At 36.8% G+C, this 19,217-nt stretch overlaps 1 protein-coding gene across 1 annotated transcript in view; it reads right to left on the bottom strand.

Annotated features, from left to right (window-relative positions):
- Positions 1 to 4,908: 4,908 nt before the first annotated feature.
- Dchs2 (dachsous cadherin-related 2) overlaps positions 4,909 to 19,217 on the bottom strand; it is a 250,655-nt gene continuing 236,346 nt past the window's right edge. The window contains exons 17-20 of the mRNA XM_076864992.2: positions 13,988 to 14,118; positions 11,705 to 11,991; positions 10,621 to 10,753; positions 4,909 to 7,529 (exon numbers count right to left, since the gene is read on the bottom strand). Coding sequence (XP_076721107.2) covers positions 4,909 to 7,529; positions 10,621 to 10,753; positions 11,705 to 11,991; positions 13,988 to 14,118 — 3,172 coding nt within the window. The remainder of the gene's footprint in view (positions 7,530 to 10,620; positions 10,754 to 11,704; positions 11,992 to 13,987; positions 14,119 to 19,217) is intronic.

The raw sequence follows: 19,217 nt of genomic DNA, 5'->3' as shown, positions 1-19,217 counted from the left end.
TGGTTTAACTAATTAGAATTTATTTTTAAATTTATGGTGTGAGAAGAAATAACTTCATGTGTAGTAACTTTCCCAATTCCTCAGCATGGTGTATTAAATAATCTGTTCTTGTTTAGAATATTACCCATAACACACTAAGTATATGTACATAGAGACTATATCTCATAAGTTTTTCATCTAGTTTTTACCTTAAATTTTAAGACGTTTTGATGTGAACATTCTAGAGATAGCTACAAAGCAGGATTTTTCTCTCAGAAGGATACAACTTCATTATACTGGCTATGGAGAAGCCATGATTTATTACAGGATCTAAAACTAAATTAAACCAATGTGCTTGGTCATGTCATGTTACTGCCTCAAAAAATATGCTTTGGAATGCCATTTATAACTTGTTCCTATTATGTCTAAAACTCACAAGATAACGTGCATGGTGAGGAAGGGAGGGAGAAGGAATGCTGGCCCTTGACTTTTTCTAAGGTATTGTATAATATTCTAATAGGATATTTGAATTTACTTTCTCTCTGCCCTGGGATTGGCTAAAATTACAGAATTATGTCAGAGTTCTCACCTAATAGGTTTAAGGCCTGCATAGCTTAGCACCCTCCACGCCCATTCACACATGCACTCATTCATTATAAAAGCCATCTGTACTTTATAATACAAGTGGAGACCAGGCCTTTGCCCTGAGGGTTGACTATCTAACAACGAAACCCATTTATTTAGTTTTCTAACCAAAATAATGCTTTCTCATTCAAGAGATGTACTTGTGCATCTGCTATTTATTTGGCATGCCTTCCCCCTCTCTATTACTCACTTCACAGTTTTGGTTTAGCAAATGCATTGGGTGAAATGAATAAAGTGATGTAGACTAAAACAGTAGGAAGTGCTAATTGTCATCAAATAGCCAAGTGCTGAGTTTATAAGAGAAAGGTATAGTTTGATACTCCAGTCACGTGGGGCTGAATCAATCTCAGATTGTCATAATTCTGTTTCTAATAGACACACTTCTTTCATCTACATGGAATCAAACTAATAGATATCACACCAGAGTTCAAATAAAATGGACTATTTGAGAAAAACCTATGGATTATGCCTTGTGTATTGTACCGTGCTTTAAAAGTTGGATAATATCTAATATTTGATAATAGAGTCACAACCATCAAGCAAGTACTCATTTTTTTTAAAAGGACTAGCCACTAGGAAAGAATTTTACATTCTCTTCCAACTAGCTGCCTCTGAACTTCCATTTATTTGGTTATATGTCCAGGGACAACTACCTAAAACGGTGACATTCTCAATGCCAAAGCTATGTAGAGTAGGGGATAAGGTAAGATAATCGTTGCTACTTTTTCTTTCTGAAATTTACAACCCCCACCCTCACTCTCTGTGCCAAAAAGAAAAGAAAAAAAAAGAAAACCCCAAAGACAAAATGAATGCAAGTTTATTCATCATCAAACTATTTTAGGTCATTGTCACCTAGCTTTAGTTTTACAACTTGATAAATCTAAATTGTCAAGACAATGGAGGGAACCATATGGGACGACCAGAAAAGGAGAAAAGAGATTCCTTAAGAGGCTAAATTTGTGATGGGTAAGTGACTTAGTAAAAGTCATTAAGTCGTACATTAAGAATTATGTTTTCATAAATTGTTATGCTTCTGCCTTCTGACATTTCTCTGTGTCCTAAACTATTGCTTTCCAGATTTAATCCTCTATTTTTTTCTATCCCTCATTCTTTGTTTTCCTCCTTCTCTTCCATGCCTCCCTCCATCTCTATAATGGGCAGAAGCTCACACTGGGACACCTGATTTGGGTTCTAAGCAGAGTGTCTGTAGCTCCACTTATCTTGAAATCCCTCTTGCACAGAATGATCTCCTATTTGAACTCTCTCAGCTATGACTGAACAGATGGCCCTGCACATTTCAGCTCACATAAAACATGCTAAAAAAAAAAATCTCAACAAGCTTATCTATAAAATCATGTGAGAATCCACTGGCCATATTCATTCCATGTATTTCATTTGCTTTGAAGTGGATCATCATTATCTTAGATCCTGAGTTACATCTTACCTTTTTAAAGTTAAAGCATGTGTAAGATGGCAAAAGAAAACAAAAACAACAAAAGTATTGTAGATTTGGATGTAAATAACTTTAAAGTTAATAATAAATTTTTATCTCTCTCACTTCTAGAAAGGATAGCAAGCAGAGCTCTGATGATAAAGGTGCTACAAACAAATCCTGTCTCAACTGGACATTAATTATAGATTAAATGTATACACATGGAAGCTGCCAGTAGTGTATAACACATTTCAATATTTTTAAAAACAGTTAAATGATCAAATCCCTAAAGATACTGCATTTTCCCCTTTATTTGCCCAGGAATCTGTTTTGGAAGCCAATTCAATGATTACTACTAGGACATGGAATTTTGATATCCATTTGGTACTGATTTACACCAGTATTTTTAAGGCTGCCAACAAGAAAGTCCAGAATTTCAGGCAGCCAAAATTCCACAAGAGACAACTGTCTTTTATTTTATAGCTTATGAATTTGGGGCTTAATATGATTTTCCACCAACAAGTTCTGTACCCCCTCCCGAGTGCTAAAGCTGGTGTCGAGATCAGCAAAGTAACACAGAACATATGAGGCAAGTTAATATTAAACTTGAAGGAAAACTGTACAAATTACATTGTTTACTTAGGAAAAAGCACTCTAGTTGAAAGGGCTGACATATGATTTATTACAAACACTTAGCCAGCATGTTCACATTTTACCCTCAACCCTACTTGTGGCAGTTTTTTGGTGGTGGTGTGGTGCTGGATTACAGTATTAATAAAGCTGTCAATTAAAAATCCACTAACTATTGGGAAGGAGCTCTAAATACTTCATGTCTTCTGTTTTTATGAAATGGCTAGAAAAAATACAGAATCATATTCAGTAATAAATCACAGGCAAATAACTTAGGGAAGAGTTGGATGGGCAATTATCTTTAAACATAAGTAAATGGAGAACCTGTTTAATTAAAAGCAACAAAACATTCTTGGTTTCCAGAAATAACTCTCTTGCAAAATAAAACTTTCACACATAATTAGAAAAAAATAGAATTATAGAATTTCTTGCTTTGCTCAAAGCAATCTTTTAAAGAGTCAAAGAGAGAATAGATATTGAAACACTGACATAATTAGGATGTGGGTTTTTTTTTTTTTTCTTGTGAAAGTCATGAAATCTTCTTCCCCAGATGCCACGAAGAAAAGAAGAGACGTGGATTGGTCCTGTAATAGTTAAACCTTCCATACCTGAATGACTTTCTCCAGGCTTGTTCAAAACTTTCATGTTTCATACACTTTCTAATGTGTTTTTTTATACACTTGCTCTCAATTTGAGTCAACAAAGACATATAATAGTGTAAAGAAGGAAGACTTAGAATTATGTATTTACAAAACTAGATATCAAACACTGTACCTGCAATGCTTTCTTAGTAAAGAAAAATTAATTATTTCACATAATTTCACAGATGAGGCACAAAGAATTAATGAACTAGTTCTGTAGCAGAAGCCCCCCCTAACTACTAAGAAAACCATACCAGATAGCATTGAGATTTCACTAGAATTGCTAAACTGCTATCCTAAAACCTGGCCATGGTGCCTACCGGGGGAGGATGACTTCTGGACCATCATTCTCAGGATGCACCCTGGATTCTCAGGTTCATCAGAGAGAAGCATGTGAGCATCCTACAACACTACGCTTATTTCTGAAACAAGGGCTGTATAAAACAGAATTACTTTCACCACATTGCCACATTGCTACATCTAATGGCAGTTAAAGCTAAACATGAGTCTGAGTGAACAGAAGAGTCTTCTGACATCCATTCTTAACATGTAGAGTAGAAACATTTATATAAAAAAAACTTCATTTAAAAATATATTGCTAAATTACTCTGAAATTTATAATTAGCTAATAACATAATTTTATCTACACAGACTTTAAAAACGGACATTGAATGGATAAATTATTTCATACCCAAAGTTACTGTATCTAGAAGAAAATAAAATTGAAATTGTTATAAATTAATCTTCATGTCTGAACCCGTACCCTATTATAAGACAGAGCATTGAACAAAAACCATCATTCTATTTGGAGAGAAGGCCAAGATGATGTGTCAGGTGGCAGCTAACCACCTAAGTATTGCTAATATCCATCCTGACCCTCTATCCAGATCATATATTTCTGGTTCATTTAAACAGGAATAGTTATCTGTTTTTCCTATTGACACATAGTTATGAAAATTTCATTCTTAATTTCCCATTAGATTTCCAAAAACACCACTTTGAAATTCAAATTATAGGTAAACTCCACAAGGCTGGTATATGGGCAAAGTGGAGAAATCCATCGATCACTGTATCAGATTCACAGACTGCCACTTTGCTGTAAAACTTAAGTTTATTCCTCTAGATTTCCCCCTTTTTATTACTTTCTTTTCTAAACTCATTCCCCATTCAGACATTACTTGCTTTAGATTAGCAGTGTAATCAGCAGCAATATGACCAGAGTGCCCTCAGCTTTATTTCTATTTATTTCCATAGAAACATTTTGGCAGGCAGCAAAGTTCACTATGTTCTTTGGAAATCTAATCACACAGAAAACCAGGTACGACGGAATACACACTATTTGATATATTCAAACGTTGAGTCCTGAGAGCAAAATATAAAGTTTAAAAGAGGAAATAACTCCTCATTAAGGCTGGAAGAAATTTGAGAAACTTGAAAGGGGGATATTTTTAAAAAACCCTGGCTAAATTAGATCCCTCACTTTTAGATAAGAATGGACCCAATCTTGAGGGGCTTGCTTGGGAATGCTTTGCTCAGCCATTTGTGACCGGTGGTCAGCGGGTATTTAGCGCAGCCATGGTTTTATATTTGAACTTCATCTTCAGCTTTCAGTTCAGGGGTTGCACCACGGAGGTGTGGTCCTATTAACGCCCCATCTGACAACAGGGGCGACCTGGCAGGAGTCTGCACGGCCAGTAGGGAGAGAGATGGAGAAAAGCTAGGAGCCATGGCTTCCGAGAGAGAACCGGGGTGGCAGAGAATTGGGGAGCGTGGGTATTTCTGAATGACCTGACCTGGGGCTATGGCTGGCATTCTTGGTGGAACTGCTTTAATCCCAGGCTGGGCTACCGCTGTTATCAGAGGCGGTGGGAAAACAAAGGACTTCTCTTTTGGAATGCCAGGCAGATGTAAATGCTCGTCCTTTAATTTTGCAATATCATTAAACACTGAGGCAAGAGGTTGGAACTTGGGTTCCCAACTGAGCAGATAATCCCAGGTGGAGCTGCCTCTCAGATCATGATCGAAGGTTATCTGAGTTGGAAAAGCTGCGCATCTTGCTTCCTGATCACTTGACATAAAGGTAGACTCTTTTCTGACGTCAGCCAGGACACCCTGTTTCACCTGCCTCTTCTGAAGTGGCTGGGGTGACCCCGTATTTTGAACATAGAGTGTGCTGCAGCTTTCCCCACCATCTCTGTCCTCAAATGCCTGGCTGACTTCTGCAGCGTCGACAGTGGCCATCACATCTGTTTCCCCAGACAGGCAGGAGAGCTGGTCTGAGTCCCGGGGAATTCCCGAGTCAGGCACCCTGGACCCCCGATCACTCAACGCCGAGTCCGAGTCCTTTCTATAAGGGTGCTCGTTTATCCTCTGGATTTCTTTATCTTCTGCAGTTTCTCCTTCCACAGAACAGTGGCCGCTGGAGTTTGAGTGCCTGTACAGGTTGATCAAGTCCTTCTCCATGATGCTTAGTAAGCTCAACCACTCAGGCACGGCTTGCACAGGTACCTCTTGACTGCACTTGCTGGTTTTCTGGAAGCCCTGGAGCATGCCGGCATCCCTGGTCAGACTCAAATTGCTATCTAAGGACGATGATGCTTTCTTCTCCTCACAGTTGCGTCGTGTGTCTTTCTGTTTATGTCTAAGTATCAGTACAAGGAGAATGCCAATGAGTGACAGAAACACTAAAAAGGAGACGGTGAGGCTGATCAAAAAGCTGTCAGCAGATATCGCTGCATGTTTTCCATCAGAGGACAAAGACACGTTTACAAACACGGTGCAAGACGCGAACTTGGAGCCGGGTTTGGGGCTATGGGCGATGACTTTCATTTCGAAGGTGTGTTCTCTGATGACTTGGCTTTGTATTAAGGGAGTGCCTCTAATCCAATAAACATTTCCATTTGTTTCATTTATGGCAAAGAAAGGAGATGGAGTTCCAAGGGAGTAAAGAATGACTCCGTCGGTACCAGCATCTGCATCTGAGGCTTCCACTCTTCCAATCAATTGCCTTCCTTGATTCTTTTCTAGGTGGTTGAAAAAATATTCATCTTGAGTGAAAACGGGCTCAAATTCATCTATCCCTTCAATGTCCACCCACAACATTAAGGAGGCTGTTGATCCACCTTTGTCTTTGGCCTGAACTGTGAGGCAGTACTTCCTGACATTTTCATAGTCAAGGATTTGCTTAGCACGAATATCTCCTGTTAAAGGGTCAATGATGAAAAGGTCCAGGTCAGGAGGCATCCCATGAGTGACAAAACAAGGTGATAAAATAGAGTAGGTCAATTCTCCATAAGGGCCTGCATCAAAATCCAAGGCATTTATAGAACATATGGTGGAGAAGATAGGGAGATTCTCAGGAACAACACAATTCATGCTTGGGGACATAAACTGAGGCACATGATCGTTATCGTCTAAAACACTGATAGACACGACTGCAAAAGAAAAGTGCTTCTTTTCTTCATCTGAAGCTTGGACAGTTAAAGTGAATGTTACCGTTTCTTCATAATCCAGGGGCTTAATCAAATAAAGGACTCCTGATTTTTCTTCCAAGTGAAAATGCTCTTTCTCATTTCCAGAGATTATGTGGTAGACGATTTCTGCACGTGAACCCACATCACAGTCACTTGCTGAGACAACGGTGATGTGGCTCCCTAGCGGCGTGCTTTCCTTGACGTGGGCATGATATTTCAGACTGCTGAATTTGGGTGGGTTGTCGTCGACATCGAGCACTCGTATGTGTACGACAGTTGTGGAACTCATAGGGGGGCCACCGTGGTCAGAGGCTAGAATGACAAGCTCGTGGCTGGCATCTGCTTCTCTGTCTAGACTGCGAAGCAACACAAGATGACCAGCTTGCTTCGAAGGATATTCTGAATGAATGAAACTAGTTTCCACATGGAAGTTGTTCTGTGAATTACCACGGATGATGGAATATTCAACTTGTGTGTTTTCATGGGTCCAATCAAGGTCCATGGTCGAAAGAGTCATGAGTGTGCTTCCGATCAGAGCATCTTCAGTCAAACTAAGGTTATGGTACCCGACTATAAACTCCGGGGCATGGTTGTTCACATCTTGGATTTTTATCTCCACTAACGTAAGAGCCCTCAGGTCAGGAATTCCACCATCGCTGGCTTCCACAAGAAATCGAATTGTTGATATTTTATCCAGAAGTAATATGGGGCTGGTAGTAAATATTGTGCCTGAAAAAACAAGGCAGAGCATGTCAGTGTTGTGAAGTGAAATGTTCATGGCCAATGTAGTCAGCAGATGCTTATTGAGTATCTAAATGTGTTTAGTTCTTTGTCAGATGTGTAAACAATAACCAAGTCCAGATATAAATTAAAATTATTATATTTATATAATGTCAGAAACTTTATAAAAATACAGCTAAGATTCAGAAATAATTTTTATTTTATAAGATTCAGAAATAATTTTAATGACATAAAAATTCTATATGTGTGCTTCTTGAGATTGCCTTCACTACAATTATTCTTTTTTCTGGATCTTATTCTTCTGTAGTAAGTTGTTCTACAACCACTTTTAAAAGACAAATATGGTTTTATGAGTGAGTTATAGTCATACATAATAGTTGGGTCCATTTTGACATATCATATATGCATGAAATTTAATTTGTTCCCTATCAGTCCCCAGTGCCTCCTCCTTCCCTCCCCTTTTCCCCCCTTACTCTCGCCCCCTACTCTACTGGTCTTCCTTCTATTTATTTTTAATTGATGCTTTATAGATTATAAAGTAGAAGTCACTCTGATATATTTATACATGCACATAGCTAATTTTATCAAATTCCTTCTGCGTTTCCTCCCTTTTCTGTCCCACCTCCTTCCCCCTCACTTTTCTTCTTTCCTACGGATCTTCCCTCTATCCTTATGATATCCCACTGTCCTCTCTTTTACCCCTCACTTTGATCTAGCTTCTGAATGTGAGAAAAAAACATCTGATTCTTGGTTTTATAAGTCTGGTTTATTTCATTTAGCATGATGCTCCTCATTTCCATCCATTATCAGCAAATGCCATAATTTCATTCTTCTTTATGGCAAGTGAAACTCCATTTGTATGTACACCATATTTCAAGAAAATATATTCTTGTTTGCAAAATTTATTCCCTATTCTATGAGCCATAAACAAGTGTATAGAGATATTCTGGTATAAAGATACTTATTCTGGAAATATTGGTTGACACTCTCCCTAGTCCAAGAAAGCAGTAAAAATGATAATATGGAATTATAACTCTTCCTTAATATTATCATTATAGATATACTTTTTAGATATACTTTTATAGATATGCTTTTCCTAAAGCTCATGGTTCATTCAGCAAGTGAATTTTTCCCTTACTGATAAAACATATATTTAAGACTTACTATATTAAATACAGACATAATTTTTATGAATATGAATGGAACAACATTTTTCTAAGATAAATGTGTTTTAAGTATGATCACTGAAGAAGAATACTGAATAATGACATTTTCCTAAAGGATTTTAAATCAGCTTACTACAGTGATGCAGCTACATCATTATAACTGCTCAATTCACAATAGTTAATCTATGGAACAAACCTAGGTGCCTTCAACAGATGAACGGATGAAGAAGATGTGGTATAGATACTCAATGGAATATTACTCAGCTATACAGAAGAATAAAATCATGGCATTTACAGGTAAATGGATGGAACTGAAGACTATCATGCTAATTGCAATGAGCCAATCCCCAAACACCCAAAGCCAAATGTTCTCTGTGATATACAGATGCTAACAGCAACATGGAAGGGGAAGTATAGAAGTTCATTGGATTAGACAAAGGAGAATGAAGGGAAGGGGGCGGGGACGGGAACAGGAAAGACAGTAGAATGAATTGGACAAAACTTTTCTGTGTTCATACATGAATAAATGACCATTGTAACTCTACATCATGCACAACCACAAGAATGAAAGTTATATTCCATGTATGTATGATAGGTCAAAATACACTTCACTGTCATATAGATCTAAAAAGAACAAATTAAAAAATATACTGGGGGGAAATGCTGGGGATTGATATTGGCCCAAGTATATTGTCATATTGTGTATATCTATGAATATGTATTCACAAATCCCATCAATATGTGTGACGTAACGCACCAATAAAAATGTGGCCGGGGAAAGGAAAAAAAAAGCCACATTTCAATTAGAGTCACACCATGGACTGAATTGACTTGATTAGACTTAAAGTTTTAAAAACATTCTGACCAACAGGAAAGGTGAATTCAATTTGCCAGTGTCCAGGGCAGCAATTGCCAGGATCTGACATCATGGCGGAGAAGCAGGCACCAAATTCCAGACATGTTTATATGCATACATTACTCATTCATGAACAGACTATGTGGTAACATCACCTATTTTTCTTACAACACCCTGGGGACCTCGTTCTGATATTTTGGGACCAAATTCTCCTTTCAGGCATCCTGAGGTTAATTTTTAAGTCAGTTCTCTCTTGCAGAAATAATGCAAAATGGTGGGTAGAGGTTGGAACGCACAGTGTGATGTGTCCTAATTTTTGTTCTTTTCTAAAGTGTTCTAGGACATTACTTTGCTGATAATATTCATTTTTATAAAATTTAGCTCTTAATGTCCACTCACTGTTAAACTTTCTCTGTACTCCACTTACCTGTTCAAATCTGGAATAACCTGCATGAATTCATTTTTAAATGCATTCATGAATGTCTAGTTCTTAGATAAAACTACAAAGAGACTTAAAAGACATCAAATAAAGTAGAACATCACATCAGTATGGTTTCTGTTTAGTAGAAATGGATACTTAAATTATTTTCCTTTTTCACTCTTCTTGTCCTTATTGAACAAATGAAGTTATCACTGAATATTTTTGTACTTGGTTTGAGTAAAAGACTTCAGACTTTACTAAGGTGAAGTCCTTAGCACTGACTTAATCCTTTCAACATCATTTTGATCATTGTTGAATCCCAGGATAAATGGCCTGAATTGTGCTTGGATAGATGCATGAAACTGGGGGTGTACTATCTTGGGGGTCTAAATTTCTGAGTATTTACCAGCACTTAACCAATGCCTTCTGCTTCTCAGTCACTGAGATGTTTGAGAAGAGAAATAACGCTGGTATTTGCTATTGCAGTGTTTGACATGAAGATAAAGAAGAAGGTGGTGCCTATAATTGCAGGGGGTAAAGATAGGGGGCTATTGAAGGAGCATCTGGAAAGTATTACTTCATGATTCCACCCTGTAACTCAAACCGTGAGCTCTAAAGTCACTAGAAACCACTCACCATTCATGGGATCAATGGCAAATTCCTTAGAAGAGGAAAGGATTCTATAAGAAATGGTCTCATTGCCTTCCAAGTCCGAGGCTGACACAGTCAACACTGAGTACCCCAGAGGAACCAATTCAGGAACTGTGACCTAAGCACAAGAGAGGAAAAAGGACATTGTGTTTAAAGGCTAAAGGCACATTAATGACCAGGGCCAGAACATAAGGTTATTTTGTCTATTTTGCTTATGGAAACCATACAATTCAACATGACTCTCTTAGATACATCAATTTATGAAGGTGACACATTAAAAATATTAGGTCAGGGAATAGCTCAGTGGTAGAGCACTGGCCTAGCATGTGTGAGACCCTGGGTGGAATTGTCAACACTGCAGAAAAGGTAAAAAAGAAAAGAAAAGAAATATGTTTTCAGTTCCTGGATAGAGAAGAGAAAAAGTTTTTAAAAAATTACAGTTTTGATTTTTCTTATGAATTTTTTTTCTAAATTATTTCTGTGTGTTGAATATTGTTAATACAGTCACTGTTATATTATTATATCATACACATTGTATAATTTAAATAAACCTCTATAGTTTAGTTTTCCTCCTGTGTTGACCTTTAAATCTTACATTTGCTATACTCAAAAGTCCTGGAGTTCATTTCCAAATGCTTCATTGAATACTATTGTTGCTCTAACTTCTCTATACAGATACTATGCTCTAAATACTAAAATTTCCACCTCATAGATTTGTACCTAATTTGTTTTAAGATATTAATTAGTATATTCCAAAAATATGCCTAAGGAAGAAAAAAATTTTCCAAATTAAATGCAGATAATCCAAACTCCCTTGTTTTATCTGTGGCTTTGCAAATATGAAGCAAGTTCCAATTGTTCTGAACAACCAGACTCCAACTTCACAAAAAAACTTAAAAAAATGATGACCTACATACTTTATAAATTGAAATGAATGAGACATTCGATTTCATAATTACTTATAATTTCCACAATATAAAACCTGTGGCATTAAATCAGGTACCCCAAATAAGGAATATTATTTTAGTGGGCCAGCAAAGGAAAGCTTATGTTTCTTCAAGCTCTTTACCTGATAGAAATCTTGAGAAAACACTGGTGGGTTGTCGTTGACATCCAACACAGAGATGGTGAGGGATCCCTCTGTGTGGTACACTGAATCAGAAATTTGAATGAACAACTTGTATTCAGAAGCTTCCTCAAAATCCAATGTTTTTACCAATACCACTCTCCCAGTGTTCTGATCAATGGCAAATTTGGCTCCAGGGTTACTGTCTTTTGTGAAACTGAAGATGAAAGCTGGATTCAAATCCGCATCATGAACTGATACCCGAGACACAATTACACCAGGCAAAGAATCTGAAATAATCATGACCAGTGTCAACCTCCATTAACATCCATCCTTTGAAAACAATTTTTTTCAAGAGAATAATCCAAGTGACTCATTGTAAATCCAACATGATTTGCTCTTTTTTGGCATGATTTCTCATACAAAGATCCTTATGAACTAAACAAAAACTCAGAAGGATTTATGAGCCCAATAAAACTGAAAATTTACCATGGAGTAGGAAATTAAGAAAGTAGAGTATATTTAATTTTTCACATTGCAGTTTTTTAAAATTATATACTTATAACATCACTCTGGGGTCAAGGAACATTCTAAACATGTATCTGTACTGTGTAGTTTCTGTATCAAAATCATATTCATAGTGGATGTGAGTAGGAAAAACATTACTCAAAATATTAATGCCAAGCATAAAATTTTGAAAAGAAAAGCCAGATTTTAATAAAAAAAATTGGGTACAGATATAAGAGTTAGCTACTCATTCCTTTGTATTTATTTGGCCAAATTATTTCTTTCAGAGTTGCACTGCTTCTTTCTCTTAAATCTGATTTTCAAAATTATCAAGATGATAGAAAGACAAAATTTATATAGTGCTAGTGATGAAAACAAATCTCTAATATTAGTCACTAAAAAAATTACAAAATAGATGACATGCTCAATGTCTCACATACCACATGTGTTCTGCAGCCTAAATTGCCCATGAAAGGGACTTTGTTACTAAGCTGTAGGTATGGTGCGGGTGGAAAGAGTATGCCAAGATGCTCAGAATGGTTCCACTGTATATGAGGCTCATAATTTTCAGTTTGAAGCTTGAGCATTCTTGATGTGCACCAACCACACCTTACCCCATTCAGTACATTTAGATTTATGCAGTTTGTTCTTGTGATATATTTATACTGGACACATTACTGTATTTTAACACTAATGCAAGTGCTTATGAACACGAACATTTGATTTTCCATAAAATCAAATGAAAATAAATAGGTGAGAGGCAAAACTGGAAAATGTTCTTATTTATGGAATTTAACATTTGGGGGCATCCTTAGACATAGAGATTTCTGGAATATATTCCTCTGTGAGAGGTGGTGCTTATGATTTGTTTGGAAAGTGAGCATAATAAAATGGTAAGGACGTTTTAGAAATGAGTTTGGTATTAAGAGTGAAAACAAGCAGCTGCCTATGTAGCTCAAGCGCAGAGGTCTTGCTTAGCAGATGTGAGGCTCTGGGTTCAGTCCCCAGGAGAGAGGGAGAGGGAGAGAGAAAGAGAGAGAGAGAGAGAGAGAGAGAGAGAGAGAGAGAGAGAGAGAGAGAGAGAGCAGAGAGGCAAATGATAAGCCACCAGTATTCAACTTCAACTATAAAAAGTTGGGTTGGATTTCACCAGTGTAGTGAATGAGCATGTGTAATTTGGGGTTCATAAACTGTGCAGTTATTGTATAACTCACACACCCAAACAATTAAGATTAATCCATCTATCACAAAAAATCTTTATATTTCCGACATCCACCATTAGTGTGATGCAACCATTGAAGTCTAGGGGACTTAGGGAGGAAAACGATGACTTCATTCAACCAACATCCAACTTATTCATTAGTTGTCATTAGTATCTTGCAAAGATTGACAAAGCTAGGAGTCTAAGAACATTGCTTCTTCTCAGAGAAGGTTCACTGTTTCCGCAGCCAAAAAAATCCTGTTTCTTCAGAAAAGTTTAACTTTTAAGGAAAGTCTGCACATAAACAGATATTATATGGAATGGCAGTTGGCAGATGGGGACTCAGCCTCTTGCTAATCTGAATACAAATCCCAGTTTTAACAGTTAACTCCTTTGACATTTGATATTTAACATTTGATATTTAACCATTCATTTTTAATGCTATAAAAGTAAGATAAAAATTTCCAAGCTTGCATGGCTGTGCAGGGCTAGCACTCATACTTAACATAGTGTCTGGCTGAAAGAAATGATAAATGATATAAGTAAATCAAAACCACCACACCAATTGCCACACTTACTTTCTGCAATTTCTACTGCTTCAGAGGGGACAAAAACTGGAGCATTGTCATTTATATCAATCACTCGAATCTCGATCATAGTCGTATCAGAAAGGCTGGGTAGCCCTTTATCCGTGGCTTGCACGGTCAATCTGGTTTGGAAAAGAGTCAAGGAATGTTACTCACCATCCAGGAATTAGAAAAACAACATAAATATCAAATATCTAGTTGAAAATCTTAAAATGAGCTGACTAGCTACTTTTATTTCTCCCCTGGCTTTCTCTAAATGGTATCATTTAAAATTTATTTCTCGTAAGAATGGTAGCCTGAAATTTCTTTATTTTTGACATGTTTAGAGAATCAAATCCAGCAAGCTTCCAGGGATCATGAAACATTAATGTCAAAATGAATGGACCACTTCTGGGAGATAAGAGTGTAAAATTTAATCCTATCCTACCAAGAACAACCTAAAAATTACTAACACCAATACCTGTACTTTGGATAAGCAGATTTCTTCTACCCTGCCATGTATAACCTAAAATACTGCTACATTTCCATTTTACTGTACCAACAAAGACAGAACCAATAAAAGATTGCTTTGCACTGCTATTTTTTAAGATTGGAATTTCAAATCAATCAAAATTACAGAACAAAGGACAATGCCACAATCTCTCTCTCTCTCTCTCTCTCTCTCTCTCAGACACACACACACACACACACACACTCCATATACATGGGGTGGCAGTGGCTGGGAATATAGCTCAGTGGTAGTGTGGTACAGTGTTTACCTAGCATATATGAGGCACTGGGTCTGATTGATTTGCTTTTTGAATGTTACTTGGATTAGTGTTTTTATTCACTATACTCCTGTCTTCCTTCAAAGCCTAATCTTCATTCGGGTAGTATTATCAGCCATCAATCATACTTTGCCAGGAACTGAAAAGTTTTCTGGAACATCGACTTGCAGTGTTTTCAAAACCAGTACAATCCAGGAAAAATAAGACACGAAATTTTCAGTGCTAAATCCAAGAACGTCCTGGGCACACCTAAGCAAGTCCGTCCCTGCAGACTCATCCCTTGTCTTTCCACCTGTGATGATGTTTAGGTATTATAGTCTTTCTCACCTGGGGTGCTTCTTGTATGTTCCAACCTCCCTACAAAGGTCTCATCTGTCCCTATCCATCACCCACAGTGAAGCTCAATTGCTCTATCTAAAATCCTACTTGTGGGCTGGGGATGTAGCTCAGTGGTGGAACATTCACTTAGCATGCACAAGGCTCCATCAGAAACTAAATAAAATTTAAAAATTAAAATTCAGTTTGTACAATCCACTCCCCCATCCTTAAAACCTTTTCTGGTCCTTCTTGTCAAGGTTGTCCAAACCCCAAGCATGTACACATGACCTTCTATGACCTGACTTCTGTCTAGAATCCCTGTCCCTATGCCTCATGGCCTTCCAAATCTCAAATCTCTTTTAAGACTGCACTGACCTCTCAACTTCCCCTTTATCAATCCCCATGGCACCCTGTACATTTTTCTACCTTAGCAATCACTACTTTTAGTTCTTAATGGTTCATTTGTCTACCTCTTCTATAAGTTCCTTGAGATCAGGTGGCTACTTTATTTTCAGAAAAGAAGGAAGGAGGGAAGGAGAAAAAAAGTAAAAAAAAAAGAAATGAAAAGAAAATAGATTGAGATTAGGTTCTCACAATCTGCCCAAGGTCACTCATGTACTATATGACAGACATAGAGTTCAACGTCCAGTCCTGGTCACATGGAAAGCTTTGCTCTACTATTTGATACTCCTTCAATGTGCCTCTCTTGCTATATATACACAGCACCCTAATAAAAAATCATCAGCTTGTTTTTAACTTCTTTCTAAACACTATGAAGTTTGGGGGAAGAAGCTGCATCAAAAAGTGAGACGTCAATTAGAAGATGGTCTTTCTTTCATAGGTGGTATCCATCTTGCCCAGTTGTGGAAACTAACTTTTAAGAAACTGAGTTTTGGAAGTAAATACATTTCTACTTTATTTTCCATTGTTAGACCCTTTTAAGTATCCTTTTTCCAATCCTAAATTTGAAAATGAGGTGAAATAAGCATCAACTCATTCTTGACTTGAACTCCATTTAATAGCAGATGACTACTGTCGACCTTAACATTCACAAAGCTAGTGCCTTCTACACTTTCAGAGTTGAGATTATCAGCACAACCACTTGAATTTCATAGTCCTAGGAACAATTTCAGTGGAAAGTTTGTTAGTATGACCACCAATCAGGTACATATGGAAATATTTTGCTAAAAGTAATCAACTCATAGTGTTGTCCTCCCTTGCTGCCTGCCCTTCTCCAGGGTCACCTAGTCTTAGCCAAGATACCAAAGTTAAGGTTCCATCAACTCTTCTACTGTTGTCAAAACCATCCTCATTTTTAGAACACTATAACTTCAGGGCTTCTGTGCAATTTCTATGGCAGGTTTTGAAAACAAAAAAGTAAGGAAAATATGTAGTTCATTTTCAAAATAAAAGGGCAAGAAAAAGGTTTCTCAATGGCTTGAAGAACAAATAAAAAATTATGAAAGTAGATCTGCAGAGATTCTACATACAGTGTCTGTGAGACCTCAAGCCGTCCATGATGGCTCCTTGGCAGTCACTGTGAAACTATTGGTTGTAGCCAGGCCAACTGGCTCCATGTAACAAAACTATTGCCCTGATTATTATGATCAACAGAGACTATAAATGAAACTGACCAGATTTTGAACAGACCATTCTAAGTTCAGAACATATTTTTCCTATTCTCTCAACCATGGGAAACTTCTTTCACCATGCTAAACATTAAATGAGGCCTTTGACCAGACAGGATCTTTTGTAATTGCCTTAAAACAGTAAATATGTTGGTAGGAAAATTTTCAAAAACTCTTTCTCATCTATATTTTAAATGTCTATGAAAAAATTTCCATTCCTTTTCAAATCCTAAGGAAACTAAAAGTGATCAGTCAGCATCAGAACCATCTAAAAAAGAAGTATGACTTCTGGTTAAAGATGGTAATCTGACTTCTCAAGTTTATATCCTCTTCTTTCCAAGATTCTACAAAAGTGATAGCAAGGCAATCTAAAATAATGGGTAAATCCATAAGGCTAAAAAGAAATGGGAGAAAATGTTAGTGGGTGGAGTAGGTGAGAAGCATCAACATTTCTAAAAGATATAAGAAGAGTAAAGAGTGGTTATAGATGAGTGACTTGGAGAAAATCAAAGATTAAAATGTGTTCAGGATATACAACACCCAAAGCGTCCCCAAATTTAAATTATAGATTCGGGTGGTAGTGATATGTCAGTGTAGCTTCATCGATCATAACAAACGTACTGCTCTAGTGGGGATTCTGCTGCATATGAAATAGCTCTATATTTTCCTCTTAATTTTGCCATGGACATGTAATTGCTCTAGGAATAAATTATCTTTAACAATACATCCAAATAGAAGGATGAATGAAGAGCAGGTTTTTTCCCAGATAAACAAAGAGAGACCCAAGACATGAAAAAGGGTGTGTTGAGATATAGGTAGGAAGACTCTGTTGAACCAAAATTCAGAAGAATCATGTCCCTCTGCCTGCTGCCTTTCACTTCCAGGCAAAAGAATGCCTGATGATTCCTGCTGGTTAATTAATATTGAGGGACTTTTACAGGAGAAATGAAAGCCCCCAACTTAGATAAGTGGACTCTATCTATGGCCATTGGAATGTCATCTGGAAAACAGTCAATGTCCTCTCTGGTTCATCTGAAAGTGAATTGTGCTAATCAGGCTCATTCAGCTCATTTAGAGATTCTAGTAACTATTGCCTAACTCACACCCGGCAATCATCAGTTATTTATAGTAAGCCTCCATCAAGAAAAGGAGAGCTCAAAAGAAAAAGAAAAAAAGGAGCTGAGTGGGCACAGATATTGAAAAGAATAAAAGAAAATATAAAATCAATTCTAATGAGTGCCCTTGGAGAGATATCAGAAGACAATGCATTAATAAAACAAGAATAGGATTCTACAAAAAAAAATCAAGGATCATGGAAGAGCCTTTGGAAGTAAAACTGTATCCATTTATCTACATCTATATCTCATATATAGATATAGATATACAGATAGATATAAATAAAAACTAGAAATAGAAAGCCAAAAATCCCATTTTAAACTAGAAAATAAATAAAAATTAAGAAGATTAAAATTAAGAGAATATTCCAGAAAACTAAAATTACAAAAAAAACCCAAGAAAGAAACAAAAAGTACAAATAATATACAACTAACAAAGTGTACACTGACGTGATCTAACAACTAATTGAACAGGAAAACAGAACAACACAAACAAAATACAAACAAACAAACAAACAAAAAGCAGAGGGTAAGAAGTTATCAAATGAAAGAATACATTAAAATAGAAACAAAAGACTCCTTATTTAAAGAGAACTGAACTAAAGAGGAGAAATACACCAAAGTACATCATCATAACATTTCTAGATGTAATGGATAAAATAAATAATCTAAAAACTTCCATAGAGAAAGAAAAAAATCATACAAAGTAAAAGAATTAGAAATACATAAGACTTCCCAACTGCAATGCTGGGTTTTATAGATAAAAAAACAATGCCTTCAAAATTCTAAAATATATTTGTCAACCTCTATATTGTCTACTGCATACATCACATGTGAGAGTACAATTAAGTCATTTTCAAACATGCAAAGACACAGATAATTTACATCTCTTAGGCAACTTTTCCTACAAAGCTACTGGAAGAGAAAAGAACTTAGAAGGGTGTGCATGGGATCTGGAAACTATGGGTCCAAAATAGTGAAGGATAAACCAGTGCTCCCTGAATCCAACTCTCCAGGCTAGCCCAGGAGAGCATAAAGCAGCAGAAACGAGGCCTGGGGGTGGGGGTTGGGGACAACTAGACAGATTATTTGACATGAGAGGCATTTGGAAGAGAAAAAGATGGGTGGAATAACAAAGCTGATAGAACATTTATAAGAAATTGATACATGGACATAGCAAATTGTGTAAGATTGAGCAAAAACATTGGTGGTAATTAACTCAAGGAAGCTTGGTTTTGGAAAGGGGAGTGTGTGAAAGGAAATAAAATCCCATATCTGACTATGAAGGAAACATTTAGATAATCATATAATATTAAGAATGTATTATAAAAGGCCATTGCTATAGTTCAGATGTGAAATGTCTCCCAAAAGCCCATATGTTAGAAGCTTGGTC

Source organism: Callospermophilus lateralis, chromosome 8 (genome assembly GCF_048772815.1).
Source record: "Callospermophilus lateralis isolate mCalLat2 chromosome 8, mCalLat2.hap1, whole genome shotgun sequence".
In the NCBI taxonomy this organism is placed as follows: Eukaryota; Metazoa; Chordata; class Mammalia; order Rodentia; family Sciuridae; genus Callospermophilus; species Callospermophilus lateralis.
The sequence above is the reverse complement of the archived record's forward strand: the minus strand, read 5'-3'. Positions and strand labels throughout refer to the sequence as shown.